At 50.8% G+C, this 12,119-nt stretch overlaps 3 protein-coding genes across 6 annotated transcripts in view; 1 reads left to right on the top strand and 2 right to left on the bottom strand.

The window, feature by feature from the left end:
- The window catches only part of LOC122543578 (zinc finger protein 239-like), a 20,814-nt gene extending 16,663 nt beyond the window's left edge, over positions 1-4,151 (bottom strand). For 2 of the 4 annotated variants that reach the window (XM_043682384.1, XM_043682385.1), the window contains exon 1: positions 3,655-4,151. In XM_043682384.1, the coding sequence (XP_043538319.1) occupies positions 3,655-3,841 (187 nt within the window). In that variant the 5' untranslated portion in view covers positions 3,842-4,151. The remainder of the gene's footprint in view (positions 1-3,654) is intronic. The other 2 variants (XM_043682387.1, XM_043682386.1) reach the window with 2 other exon arrangements.
- LOC122543587 (gastrula zinc finger protein XlCGF26.1-like) overlaps positions 1-12,119 on the top strand; it is a 92,116-nt gene that overhangs the window by 39,331 nt on the left and 40,666 nt on the right. The window lies entirely within an intron of this gene.
- LOC122543586 (gastrula zinc finger protein XlCGF26.1-like) overlaps positions 1-12,119 on the bottom strand; it is a 34,325-nt gene that overhangs the window by 8,526 nt on the left and 13,680 nt on the right. Inside the window, exon 2 of the mRNA XM_043682402.1 lies at positions 8,352-8,983. Coding sequence (XP_043538337.1) covers positions 8,352-8,983 — 632 coding nt within the window. The remainder of the gene's footprint in view (positions 1-8,351; positions 8,984-12,119) is intronic.

The raw sequence follows: 12,119 nt of genomic DNA, 5'->3' as shown, positions 1-12,119 counted from the left end.
AGGTCAGGGGCTCGCACGCAGTGTGCTGCTGCAGTCTCCTGAATGGGGGGCAGACGTTAAAAGCACCGGGCCCCAGAGGAAAGGCATTTAATCAATTAACTATATAATCGATTATCCAAATGAAAAAGTGCCCGCCCATCTCGTTCAGATAATCAAGGTTCCCTGTACCTACTAGAGAAGATGCAAACTCTTAGCAAATAAGGCAGGGCAGGTGACTGAGGTGTCAGTGGGGGAGCGCTGTGGGGATAGCAACCATAATTCTATTAGGTTTAAGATAGTGATGAAAAACAAGAGACCGGATCGAAATATTGAACTTCTAAATTGGAGGAAGGCTAATTTTGACAGTGTTAGGCAAGAGCTTTCAAAAGCTGATTGGGGGCAGATGTTCGTGGGTAAAGGGATGGCTGGAAAATGGGAAGCCTTCAGAAATGAGATGACAAGAGTCCAGAGACAATATATTCCTGTTTGGGTGAAAGGGAAGGCTGGAGTGTGTAGGGAATGCTTGATGACAAGAGAAATTGAGGGTTTGGTTAAGAAAAAGGTATAGACAGGAGAGATTAAATGAATCCTCAGAAAGGTATAAAGGCAGTTGGAGTATACTTAATAGAGAAATCAGGAGGGCAAATAGGGGGACAAGAGATAGCTTTGGTAAATAGGGTTAAGGAGAATCCAAAGGGATTTTATAAATACATTAAGAACAAAAGGGTAGCTAGGGAGAGAATAGGGCCCCCCAAAGATCAGCAAGGCAGCTGATGTGTGAAGCTGCAGAAGATGGTGGAGATACTAAATGATCAGTGTTTACTGCGGAGAAGGCTATGGAAGATATAAAATGCAGGGAAATAGATGGTGACATCTTGAAAAATGTCCATATTACAGAGGAGGTGGTGCTGGATATCTCCAAACGCACAATCAGGATAAATCCCCAGGACCCTGATCAGGTGTACCCTAGAAATCTGTGGGAAGCTAGGGAAATGATTACTGGGCCCTTTGCTGAGATACTTGGATCATTAATAGTCATAGGCGAGGTGCTGGAAGACTGGTGGTTGGCTAACGTGGTGCCACTGTTTAAGAAAGGTGGTAAGGAAAAGTGAGGGAACAATAGACTGGTGAGCCTGACATCAGTGGTAAGCAAGTTGTTGGAGGGAATCCTGAGGGACAGGATTTACATGTATTTGGAAAGGCAAGGACTGATTAGGGATAGTCAGCATGGCTTTGTGCGTGGGATATTGTGTCCCACAAACTTGATTGAGTTTTTTGAAGCAGTAACGAAGCGAATTGTTGAGGGCAGTGTGGTGGATGTGATCTATATGGACTTCAGTAAGGCGTTCGACCAGGCTCCCCATGGGAGACTGGTTAGCAAGGTTAGATCTCAGGGAGAACGAGCCATTTGGTTACAGAACTAGCTCAAAGATGGAAGACAGAGGGTGGTGGTGGAGGGTTGTTTTCCAGACTGGAGGCCGGTGACCAGTGGAGTGCCACAAGGATCAGTACTGGGTCCGCCACTTTTTGTCATTTATGTATGATTTGGATGTGAACAGAGGAGGTATAGTTAATAGGTTTGCAGATGACACCAAAATCGGAGGTTACCTCAGTGTACAATGGGATCTTGATCAGATGGGCCAATGGGTTGAGGAATGTGAGACTGAGTTTAATTTAGACAAATGTGACGTGCTGTGTTATGGAAAAGCATATTAGAGCAGGACTTATACAGTTCATGATAAGGTCCTGAGGAGTGTTGCTGAACAAAGAAACTTTGGAGTGTGGGTTCATAGCTCCTTGAAAGTAGACTCATGGGTAGATACAATAGTGAAGAAGGCTTTTGGTTTGTTTTCCTTTATTGGTCAGAGTATTGAGTATAGGAGTTGGGAGGTCATGTTGCCTCATGGACCAAACCACTTGCAATTCTGGTCTCCTTCCTATCGGAAGGATGTTGTGAAACTTGAAAGGGCTCAGAAAAGATTTCCAAGGATGTTGCCAGGGTTGGAGGGTTTGAGCTATAGGGAGAGGCTGAATAGGCTGGGGCTGTTTTCCCTGAAGCATCGGAGACTGAGGGGTGACATTATAGTAGTTTATAAAGTCATGAGGGACATGGATAGGATAAATAGACAAAGTCTTTGCCCCGGAGTGGGGGCGTCCAGAAGGACACAACATAGGTTTAGAGTGAGAAGAGAAAGATATAAAAGGGAACTAAGGGGCAACATTTTCACACAAACGGTGCTGCATGTATGGAATGAGCTGCCAGAGGAAGTGGTGGAAGCTGGTACAATTGCACCATTTAAAAGGCATATGAACAGGATGGGTATATGAACAGGAAGGGTTTAGGGGCATATGGGCCAAGTGCTGGCAAATGGGATTCGATTAGGTTAGAATATCTGGCCGGCATGGACCGAAGGGTCTGTTTCCATGCTGTACATCTTTCTGCCTCTATGAGCCCTGTGTGGAGTTTGCACATTCTTCCCTCCACCCCCACCCACCGACGTGTCTGTGTGGGTTTCCTCTGGGTGCTCCAGTTTCCTCCCAAGATCCAAAGGCACGCAGGTATGGATGCATTGGCCATTGCTAAATTGCCTGGTACTCCCCAGGGATGTGCAGGCCCAGGGGGCATTAGGTGAAGCGTGGGCAGTAGGAGGCTGTTCGGTGCGTTGGGGTGGGCTCGATGGGCCAAATGGCTTGCCTCCATCCACACGATGGGAATTCTACGAGGAGGTGGAGAGACTTTTAATCAGCAATAGGTTGGCAGGTTTATGGAAAGTGGGCGTTGAGGGTGAGGTGAGTTGAGCCGTGACTGTATTGAATGGTGGGGGTGGGGGTGGGGGGCACCACAGGGAGCAGAGTCCTTTATTTCCCCCTGCAACTCCATTATGACTTAATCCCTGCCCTTCCCTTCCCTTCACTTCACTTTTTTTTTGACCACACAGCATTCCCCTTTGATGGGGAGGGCACTGCCTGTCACTGGCCCACTTGATGAAGGGCTTTTGCCCGAAATATCGATTCTCCTGCTCCTCGGATGCTGTGCTTTTCCAGCACCTACTCTGATCTGAACACATTGGCCACTTGGGTGTTTGCTCTCTTGCTGGTGGTGGGAATTGAATAAAGATTTGTAGACCTGTAGTCTTTAACTGCACGCACACAACGTGGGCGCTGGGACAAAATATAATATTATATATATATGTTTAAAAATATAATATTATATATATATATATATATATATATTTGTTTAAAAATATAATATTATATATATATTTGTTTAAAAATATAATATTTTATATATATATTCAATCCTGGTCATGTTTGTTTTGTGCTCATAAATATGAGCACAAAACAAACATGACCAGGATTGAATGGTGGGGCAGGCTCGAGGGGCTGAATGGTCTCCTCTCCTTGCTTGACGTCACTCCCCAGACCTCGGCGCATGCGCACACATCCGCCGCCCCACCGCGCGCGGCAACAAAATGGCGCCGGTAACCGCCGGATCCGGTCACCAGGAACGGAGATGGGGAGGGGACGGGAGAGAGAGAAAAACAAAAATCCTCGGAGAGGCAAAGGCGAGCACCGCGGATCTAATATTCGGCGCTTGAAGCCTGCACCGGGCGTTAACGGACCCTTTCCCCCCCACCCCCACCGGCCTGTTATTCGGCTTCCGCTGCCACTCACCAGCCGCACAGACACTAACAAACGATTCGCCGTCGCCATCGCCATCGCCCGGTCTGCGCATGCCCGGCGCCACCCCTCTTCTCCCTCCCTCCCTTCTTTCCCGGCGTCGCGCATGCGTACGGGCACCCGCTGCCGAGCATGCAGGGCTTTCCCCGCCGCGGGGCACGACGGGTAATAGACCCGCCATCTCACGCCTCCGCCTCCATTTTTGACCATCCTTTCTGTGTGTGTGGAGGAGATTACACCGGTAGCGCAGTCTGAGGAACAAAATGAGAGGCTGCAGCGTCCAGATTTATACGTGGATATGTGTGTGCAATGAGCATCATACACAAAGTGTCAGACACTTTACCTCGATTTATTTTAGCCACGTTACAAGGGTTTTACGCACGCAAAGACTTCAGCTTGCAGGACAAGTTTAAAATGTTAGACAAAATCAGAAATTGCTCGAGGAACTCAGCAAGTCTGATAGCATCTGTGGCGAGAAAGCAGGGTGAACGCTTCGGGTCCAGTGACCCTTCTTCAGAACTATGTTATCTCGGCAGGTATTAAAATATTTAAAATCAGAAATTCACCCAAAATGTTAACTCCACTTGCCCTTTAACAGATGCTGCTGAGTTCTCCCAGCAATTTCTGATTTTGTTTCAGATCTCCAGCATTCACGGATCTGTGGGGTTGGTTATAAGTTTAAAATAGTGTTTGGACCCATTACCCTACACTTGTGAAGCAAACTGGTAAATCATTGCTTTGGCTGCGGTAAGAATATTGTTCCAGGTTTATGGTATCATACACCAAGGAAGGATGTCAAAGTCAAAGGGATGGTTGAGAAAAGGCTCAGTGAGTGGGTCAAAATTTTCCAACACAAAGGAAGTCAATCAGTCCATTATGCCTTTGCCAGGTCTCACCCCTCAAAATACCCGAACATAAGTACATAAAGTAGGGTTAGAAGCTACAAGCATAAATAGCTATGTGGGAATATGGCTGTGTGCAGCATTATCAAAAGGGAAGAGACAAAATAGGACGACTGAGTAATGACTTTTCTAGGATATCGAGTGTTCAGAAAAAAAAAGAATATGGGTGGCAGTGCTGGTTAAAAGATATATTGTCTTGTTCAATAGAAACGATGTTAGTGAAAATGCAAGGACAGAATTGATTTAGAATACATAGAACTGCACACATGATGCTGTGCTAAATGTAATGCCAAATGAAACTAATCCCTTTTTCCTATCCTTAGTTGACATCCCTCCATACCTTGCATATTCATGTGCTTATCTAAAAGTTCCTTAAATGCTCCTATTGTATCTGCGTTCCAGACTCCTATCACTCTGCGTAAAACACTCCCCCCCCCCCCCCCACCCTTAAATACATGCCCCCTAAGATTAGACATTTCAACCCCGGAAGAAAGGCTCTGACTGTCAACCCTATCTCTGCATCTCATAATTTTACAGACGCTTATCAAGTCTATCCCCAGCCTCTGTAGCTCCAGAGAAAGCAACCCAGGTTTTTCTAGCCTCTGCATATTGTTCATACCCTCTCACCCCAGCAGCATCCTGGTCAACCTCTTCTGCACCCTCTCCAAAGCGACCACATCCTCCTGTCTTGTGGTGAACAAGAACTGAATGCAATACTCTAAATGTGGCCTGACCAAAATTTGAGCTCAGAATTAAGAAATTTCTGATTTGAAAGCTACGGATATTTTACAGGGCTGAAAATGATTGGACAGAATGAGATAGCGGAGCAAGTCAGCAGACAGATCACAGCAACGTGTCTATACCACGTGATGGCGATATTCTGCCGATCATATTTTCATTCCCGTAAGATGAGACACCTGCAATGCTTTTATTCATGTCGAAAGAGGCCAATCTGCAAGAGGCAGGTTCTGCCACATGTGAAATCGTTTTCAGATGTCATTGTAGGAAGATGTTGTCTTTGGTATCGGCACATGTTTGAAATTGTCTGAATTTCTATCCTGGGCTGACTTGTGTTGACCTTTGTCCTTTTTGCAGGTCAGTAAAGACTCAAACCAAACATCGCAACAGAGTCAGTCAGACACACGCATGCCTCACAGGTGATGTTGCCACTTTCCTCGGTTGTCAGTCAGTGTCTCCAAGGGTGTGAAAGTCGATACTTTGGGCCTTCACATCAGGCTCGCAAGCATCCTTGGCGCAGGGGTTTAGACATGTTGCTGATCCTACAGCCTCCCACACAGAAAATCCTGGGAACGTGACCACCTTCCGTCCTGCAAATGGGCTCAATGCTTGAGCTCGAGCAGTCGGCACTGGCTGACAAGGACCCACAATTTGAGGATCAGCCAAACATGGTCGCAGCTCGAATCTGCTGACCTCTTCCAGTGAGGTGTTATTCAGTGGAGTCAGAGGTGAAGGGTGTGCCACCCTGTCCCGTGGCCTATTTTCCTGGCACTGACGGCGAAGATACACATGTTACAGGTACGGGAGGGAAACAAGCCATGAGCCTTGGGTACAGGAGGGGTCATTAAGTTCCTGCGCTGTTCGCTTAAAGATGTGCAGTTTGAAATTCAGACATCACCTTTCAAACCGAGGGGCACCCAACACCCCATCTTGACGAGCAGGAGGTCATGAAGCTGCAGCAGTAGCTGGGAATTTCTGCGCCTGTGCAGTTTGGCTGGACTGACTGAACTCATCAACTTCGACACTTCTTCAATATCAATGTCGACTGGCGCAGCATTTATTGATGTGCCGGTGGAATATTTCGCCGTTCTGTTTCATGTTCCTTGACAATATAACCTTGTGATCGAGGTGCCACAGTGACGGGATGTGCAGGAACTGGCGGGAAGGGATAATCAACTTAACTGGAGACATTCGTCAGTGGAACCTTTCAGACACCGAGTTGCAGATTTTGCACCAAAGGCCGATTTCAGATCGAAGTCAAAGTTCGAAGATTTATTCTGGACGAGGTTTCTTGAGCGAAGGGAAAGGACTGCATGTGGCAGTGTACGTAAAAAAAAAAGGAGGGGTGGGGGGATATTGGAACCAGAAATTAAATTCCAGCTTCTTACGGGGTTGTTCACATCAGAAGAAGCAAACCCAGTATTGTCAGACTCTAAATCCTGGATGTGATTCACAGCATCAATAACAGCAGAGCCTGGCCTCCAGCAGTCACTTGTGAACACGCACAGGTGCCGACAGGTTGAAGGACCTGGTGAATGCTTTCCCACACGCGGTGGCAGCCGAACGGTTCTCTCCCCGGTGTGAACCCGCTGGGTGTAACGTGAGGGAGGCTGCCTGAGTAAATCCTTTACCGCACACGGAACAGGAGCACGGCTTCGCCCCGGTGTGCGTGCGGGTGTTGGTGGATTTCCAACTGGGACGGGCAATTAAATCCTTTCCCACAGTCCACGCGTTTCTCCACGGGGTGGGTGGGTGTCCTCCTGGTTCCCAGGGGTAATAACCAGTTGGGCCCCATCCACACACAAAACACACCGACGGCTCCCCCACCCACCAACCAACCATGTGAATGTTTTGATGTTTCTCAGGCCGCTGTAGCTCTCTCTACAGTGGGTTCACTCTCACTTGGGTGCATGCACGCTTTTCCAGTCTCGCCAAATACTCAAAACCTTTTTCGCTGAGACAGAACAGGGAAGCACTTCACCTTCCGCTGTCCGAGGCAGAACCATATATCAGGTTCTGATGAACTGACTGACTGACTCTGTTGCGACGTTTGGTTTGAGTCTTTACTGACCTGCAAAAAGGACAAAGGTCAACACAAGTCAGCCCAGGATACAAATTCAGACAATTTCAGTTTCTACGGAACATTTTCTTCACCCACCACCCCTCCTCCCTCCCGCCATGTCTTGTTTCCCCAAAGCTGCAAATCCCTGTTCGACACAACACGTCATCCCTCCTCCCTGGGCTGAAATCTAAACGCACCCCTCCATCTCTTTCCTCCACATTCAGTTTCCGTCCTCAGTCCAGAGCATGGTCAGGGCACAGCCAGCAGTCGACAGACCAGTGCATGTGGGCAGTGCTGTCGTGTCTTTGCATGTGTACACGTGGACCACCCGCAGTGCCGGCCATCCCTTCCGCAGCCACATGTTTGTCATGCCTACAGCCAGGAGGGCGGGATGGAGCCAGTCACCGGCCCAAGGGGAGGTTTTTTGCAACACCTTGTGGAGTCTCGGGCACGGGATTCAGGACTTGGTAGCTGCCCGGTGCAGAGCTGGCGAATTTGTACCTTCTTTCCATCCCTCCTTCTGCTGTGCACTCGTGGGGTCCAGTTGGAATGGGATTGAGTGGTCAGGTGGCTCCCAGGGACAACAGAGTTGCTGAGAGAGAATTGGGGTTGGGAGAAAGAAAAGACAGAAACGTGCAAATTTCAGAGCCTAGTGAAACGGGAGATTTGGAGGAGGTTTGGCCCAGTGGGTTTGGGGAAAGGAAGGGACAGCTGATTGGAGGGACGTGGAGGGATTAAGAAGCCCGCAAGACCCTCCTGCATGAGCACACGTCGGAAACCAAGGAGAGAGAGGCACCGACTTGAGAACAAATGCACACGGGGCGACAGACTTGGACGGGCACCTCTTCGAAATGTTTGAAAGCGATTTATTTCGGCTTTTGTCCAGAGCACGGGGAAACTCAAGGAGCGTAACGTCACGCAGGGGTCGAACCGCGGTGATCCCGTCGCCAGTGCCAGCGGCCTCACCGGTGCACTCGCTGGTGCCGCACCAGGGTGGACGAGTGAGCGAATCCCCGGCCGCACGCCGGGCACCGGAACGGCCGCTCGCCGGTGTGCACCCGCCGGTGCTCCAGCTGGTTGGCCAGGGTGGTGAAGCCCCGGCCGCACTCGGGGCAGCGGAACGGCCGCTCGCCGGTGTGCACCCGCCGGTGGGTCAGCAGGTTGGCCAGCTGGGTGAAGCCCCGGCCGCACTCCGGGCAGCGGAACGGCCGCTCGCCGGTGTGCACCCGCCGGTGCACGGTCAGGTCGGACGGCTGCCTGAAGCCGGCGCCGCAGTCCGGGCAGCGGAACGGCCGCTCGCCGGTGTGCACCCGCTGGTGCCGGCTCAGCTCCCCGGCGCTCTTGAAGCGCTTGCCGCAGTCCGGGCAGCGGAACGGCCGCTCGTCCGAGTGCACCCGCCGGTGGGCCAGCAGGTTGCACGGCAGGGCGAAGCCCCGGCCGCACTCGGGGCAGGCGAACGGCCGCCGGCCGGCGGGGCTGCGCCGGTGCCGCTCCATGCTGCGCCCGGTCGCGCTCGGCTCCGCCCGCACCGCGGATGGGGGCGAGAGGGGATGGGCTCGGCTTCCCAGGCTGCAAATCCTCCTCCTCCTCCTCCTCCTCCTCCTCAAACACCCGGCGAAAGCTGAGTTAAAACAGAAAAGGAAGGAAGCCCAGTGTCAAACAACAACACAAACACACACACACACACACACACAGACAGGGTTTGGAGAGGCCGGTGTTGGACTGGGGGGGCTGCACGAAAGTTACAAATCACCCAACACCAGGCTGCAGTCCGACAGGTTTATTTGGAAGCGCTAGCTTTGAGAGAGACGCTCCTTCATCTCTTGATAGCGTCGCTCCTAAAGCTAGTGTTGCTTCCGATTAAAGGGGGTTAAAAACAATGACTGCGGATGCTGGAAACCAGACTCTGGGTCAGTGGTGCTGGAAAAGCACAGCAGTTCAAGGGCAGCGTCCGAGGAGCAGCTTCCAATTAAACCTGTCGGGCTATAACCTTGGTGTTGGGTGATCTTTTAACTTTGTACTCACACACACACACCCTCCCAGTCCAACACCGGCCTCTCCAAATCATTTTTTTTGGGGTGTGTGTGTGTGTGTAACAATTCAGCATCTTCCCGTGGGCTAATTTCGATCCCCCACCCACCCCCTCCAAGGCAGATGAACAGGTTCGCGACCTGTCTTTGTGTGTACGAAGTTACAAATCACCCAACACCAGGTTATAGTCCGACAGGTTTAATCGGAATCACGAGCTTTGGGAGAGACGCTCCTTCATCAGGGGGGTTGTGGAGAATAAGATTGTAAGACACGGAATTTATAGCAAAAGTTTACAGAAATGACATATCGAAAGTTTAACTCGCAATCCGGCCTCTTTCAATATGTCATTTCAGTTCTATCACACTGTAAACTTTTGCTATAAATTCCGTGTCTTACAATCTTATTCTCCACAACCCCCCTGATGAAGGAGCGTCTCTCCCAAAGCCAGTGTTTCCGATTAAACCTGTCGGACTATAACCTGGTGTTGGGTGATTTGTAACCCCCACCTCCCCCCTCACAAAAATAAAGACTCAGCTCATCGGGATCGTGAACCTGTCGGTCACCCGTCCTGCAATTCCGCAAGGCTCCCGTTTCGCAGGGAGGGCAGGCATGATAAAGCTGGGGCCGTCAGAGGGTGCTGAAGGGACAGGGGTTTTAGGCACCCACAGCTCAGACCCTTTTACTACTGGCCCCGAATCTCCCAAACCCTCTCTCTCCCCCACCACCAACCAGAAGGACCAGGGCAGGAGGTGTAAGTGAGCGTCGTCACCCCCCTTTGAAGACTCACTGGGCCGATTCCTGCGACGGACGGGTTGACTTATCCCAGACTGGCTGGACAGCTTCGGCCCTGCCTTTGGGGGAAATAAATGCAGGTCGGACTGAAACCTCCAAAATTCTGAGGGCGCTTGTCAGGGGTCGATGTTCAGAGGATGCGGGGGATAGGGAGAAGCCTGGGACACCGTAGGCCGGTGAGCCTGGCATCGGTGGTGGGTAGGCTGTCGGAGCTGATTCCGAAATGCATTCGGAGAGGCAAGCCTTGGTTAGGGGTGGCACGGGAAATCGTGTCACACAAACCTGATTCAGCTTTTGAGGAACTAACACCCAAAAATGACTGATGAGGGCAGAACAGTAGACGCTGTTTACTTGGACCTTAGTAAAGCCTTTGACAAGGCTCGGCATGGTCGACTAGGTAGTCAAGTGAGATCACACGGGTTTCAGGGTAGGCTTGCCAATTGGATACATAATTGGCTTGGCAGAGGGTGGTGGCGGAGGCTTGTTTGTCAGACTGGAGGCCTGTGACCAGCGGTGCGCCTCAGGCATCAGTACTGGGCCCACTTTTGGTTGTAAATGATTTGGATGAGAGGAGGTTTAGGACAACATAGGAAGTTGGCGGATGACACTAAAGTCGGTGGTGTAGTGGACAGTGAAGAAAGCTACCTAAGACTAAGAAGAGATCTTGGTCAATGGGCTGGGGAGTGGCAGATGGAGTTTAATTTGGATAAATGCGAGGCATTGCATTCTGGTGAAATAAACAAGGATAGGACTTATACAATTAATGGTAGGGGCTTGGGGAGTCTCGTAGAACAGAGGGACCTATTCTTTGAAATTTGCATCACATATCGACAGAGTGGTTAAGAAGGGCGTTTAGCACGCTTGCTTTAAATCATCAGACCTTCGAGTATCAGAGTTGGGACATCATGTTGACGTTGTGCAGGGTGGTGGTCAGGACTGTGTAGAGTTCTGGGTGCCCTGTTATAGGAAGGATACCATTAAAATCAGTGAGGGTTCAGAAAAGATTTACCAGGATGTTGCTGGGAGTGGAGGGTTTGAGTTGTGATGACAGGCCGAGACCTTTTCCAATGGAGGTGGAGGGGTGACCTGTTGAGGTTTATATAATCATGAAGGGCACAGATAAGGTGAATAGCAAGTATCTTTTCCTCAGAGTAGGGAAGTTCAAACTAGGGGGCGTATTGTTTTAAGGAGAAAGTGAGGACTGCAGATGCTGGAGATCAGAGCTGAAAATGTGTTGCTGGAAAAGCGCAGCACAACGACCGCGCCGCGTGCGTCTCCGCCCCCACGCCGATCTCCGTTCGCACGCCTAACCCCGCCCCCACGCCGAACCCCACCCCTGCCCCGATCTCCGTCAACACGCCTAACCCCGCCCCCACTCCCAGCTCCAGCCCCACACCAGGTCCCAGGTCCTGGCTCCCAGCCCTGCTGTGTTTTCACCATCCCTCCAGAACGACCCCTCTCTGAGGATGAAAGCTCAGTTCTCGGCAGAGGCCTCACCTTCATTCCCCTGCGCTCTCAGATTAACGAGTTCAACACGCGGCAAGACATTGAACAATTCTTCCGCCGCCTTCGCCTCCGTGCCCATTTCTCCAACCAGGATTCTCACCCACCCTCTGACGACCCCTTCTCCCGCCTCCAACGCACCCCATCCACCTGGACACCCCGTGCTGGCCTCTTACCTGCCCTCGATCTCTTCATTGCCAACTGCCGCCATGACATTGGCCGCCTCAACCTCTCCACCCCTCTCACCCACTCCAACCTCTCACCCTCGGAACCAGACAAGGGAAGCGCGGTAGTAGTTTGCCTCACTTACCTTTACACTGCTGAGGCTAAACGCCAGCTCGTGCACACCTCCTCCTACTGCCCCCTTGACCATGACCCCACCTCCCACCACCAAACCATCATCTCCCAGACCATCCAGAACATCATCACCT

The sequence above is a fragment of the Chiloscyllium plagiosum genome, chromosome 44 (assembly GCF_004010195.1).
Source record: "Chiloscyllium plagiosum isolate BGI_BamShark_2017 chromosome 44, ASM401019v2, whole genome shotgun sequence".
In the NCBI taxonomy this organism is placed as follows: domain Eukaryota; kingdom Metazoa; phylum Chordata; class Chondrichthyes; order Orectolobiformes; family Hemiscylliidae; genus Chiloscyllium; species Chiloscyllium plagiosum.
This window is presented reverse-complemented; position numbering and strand designations above follow the sequence as displayed.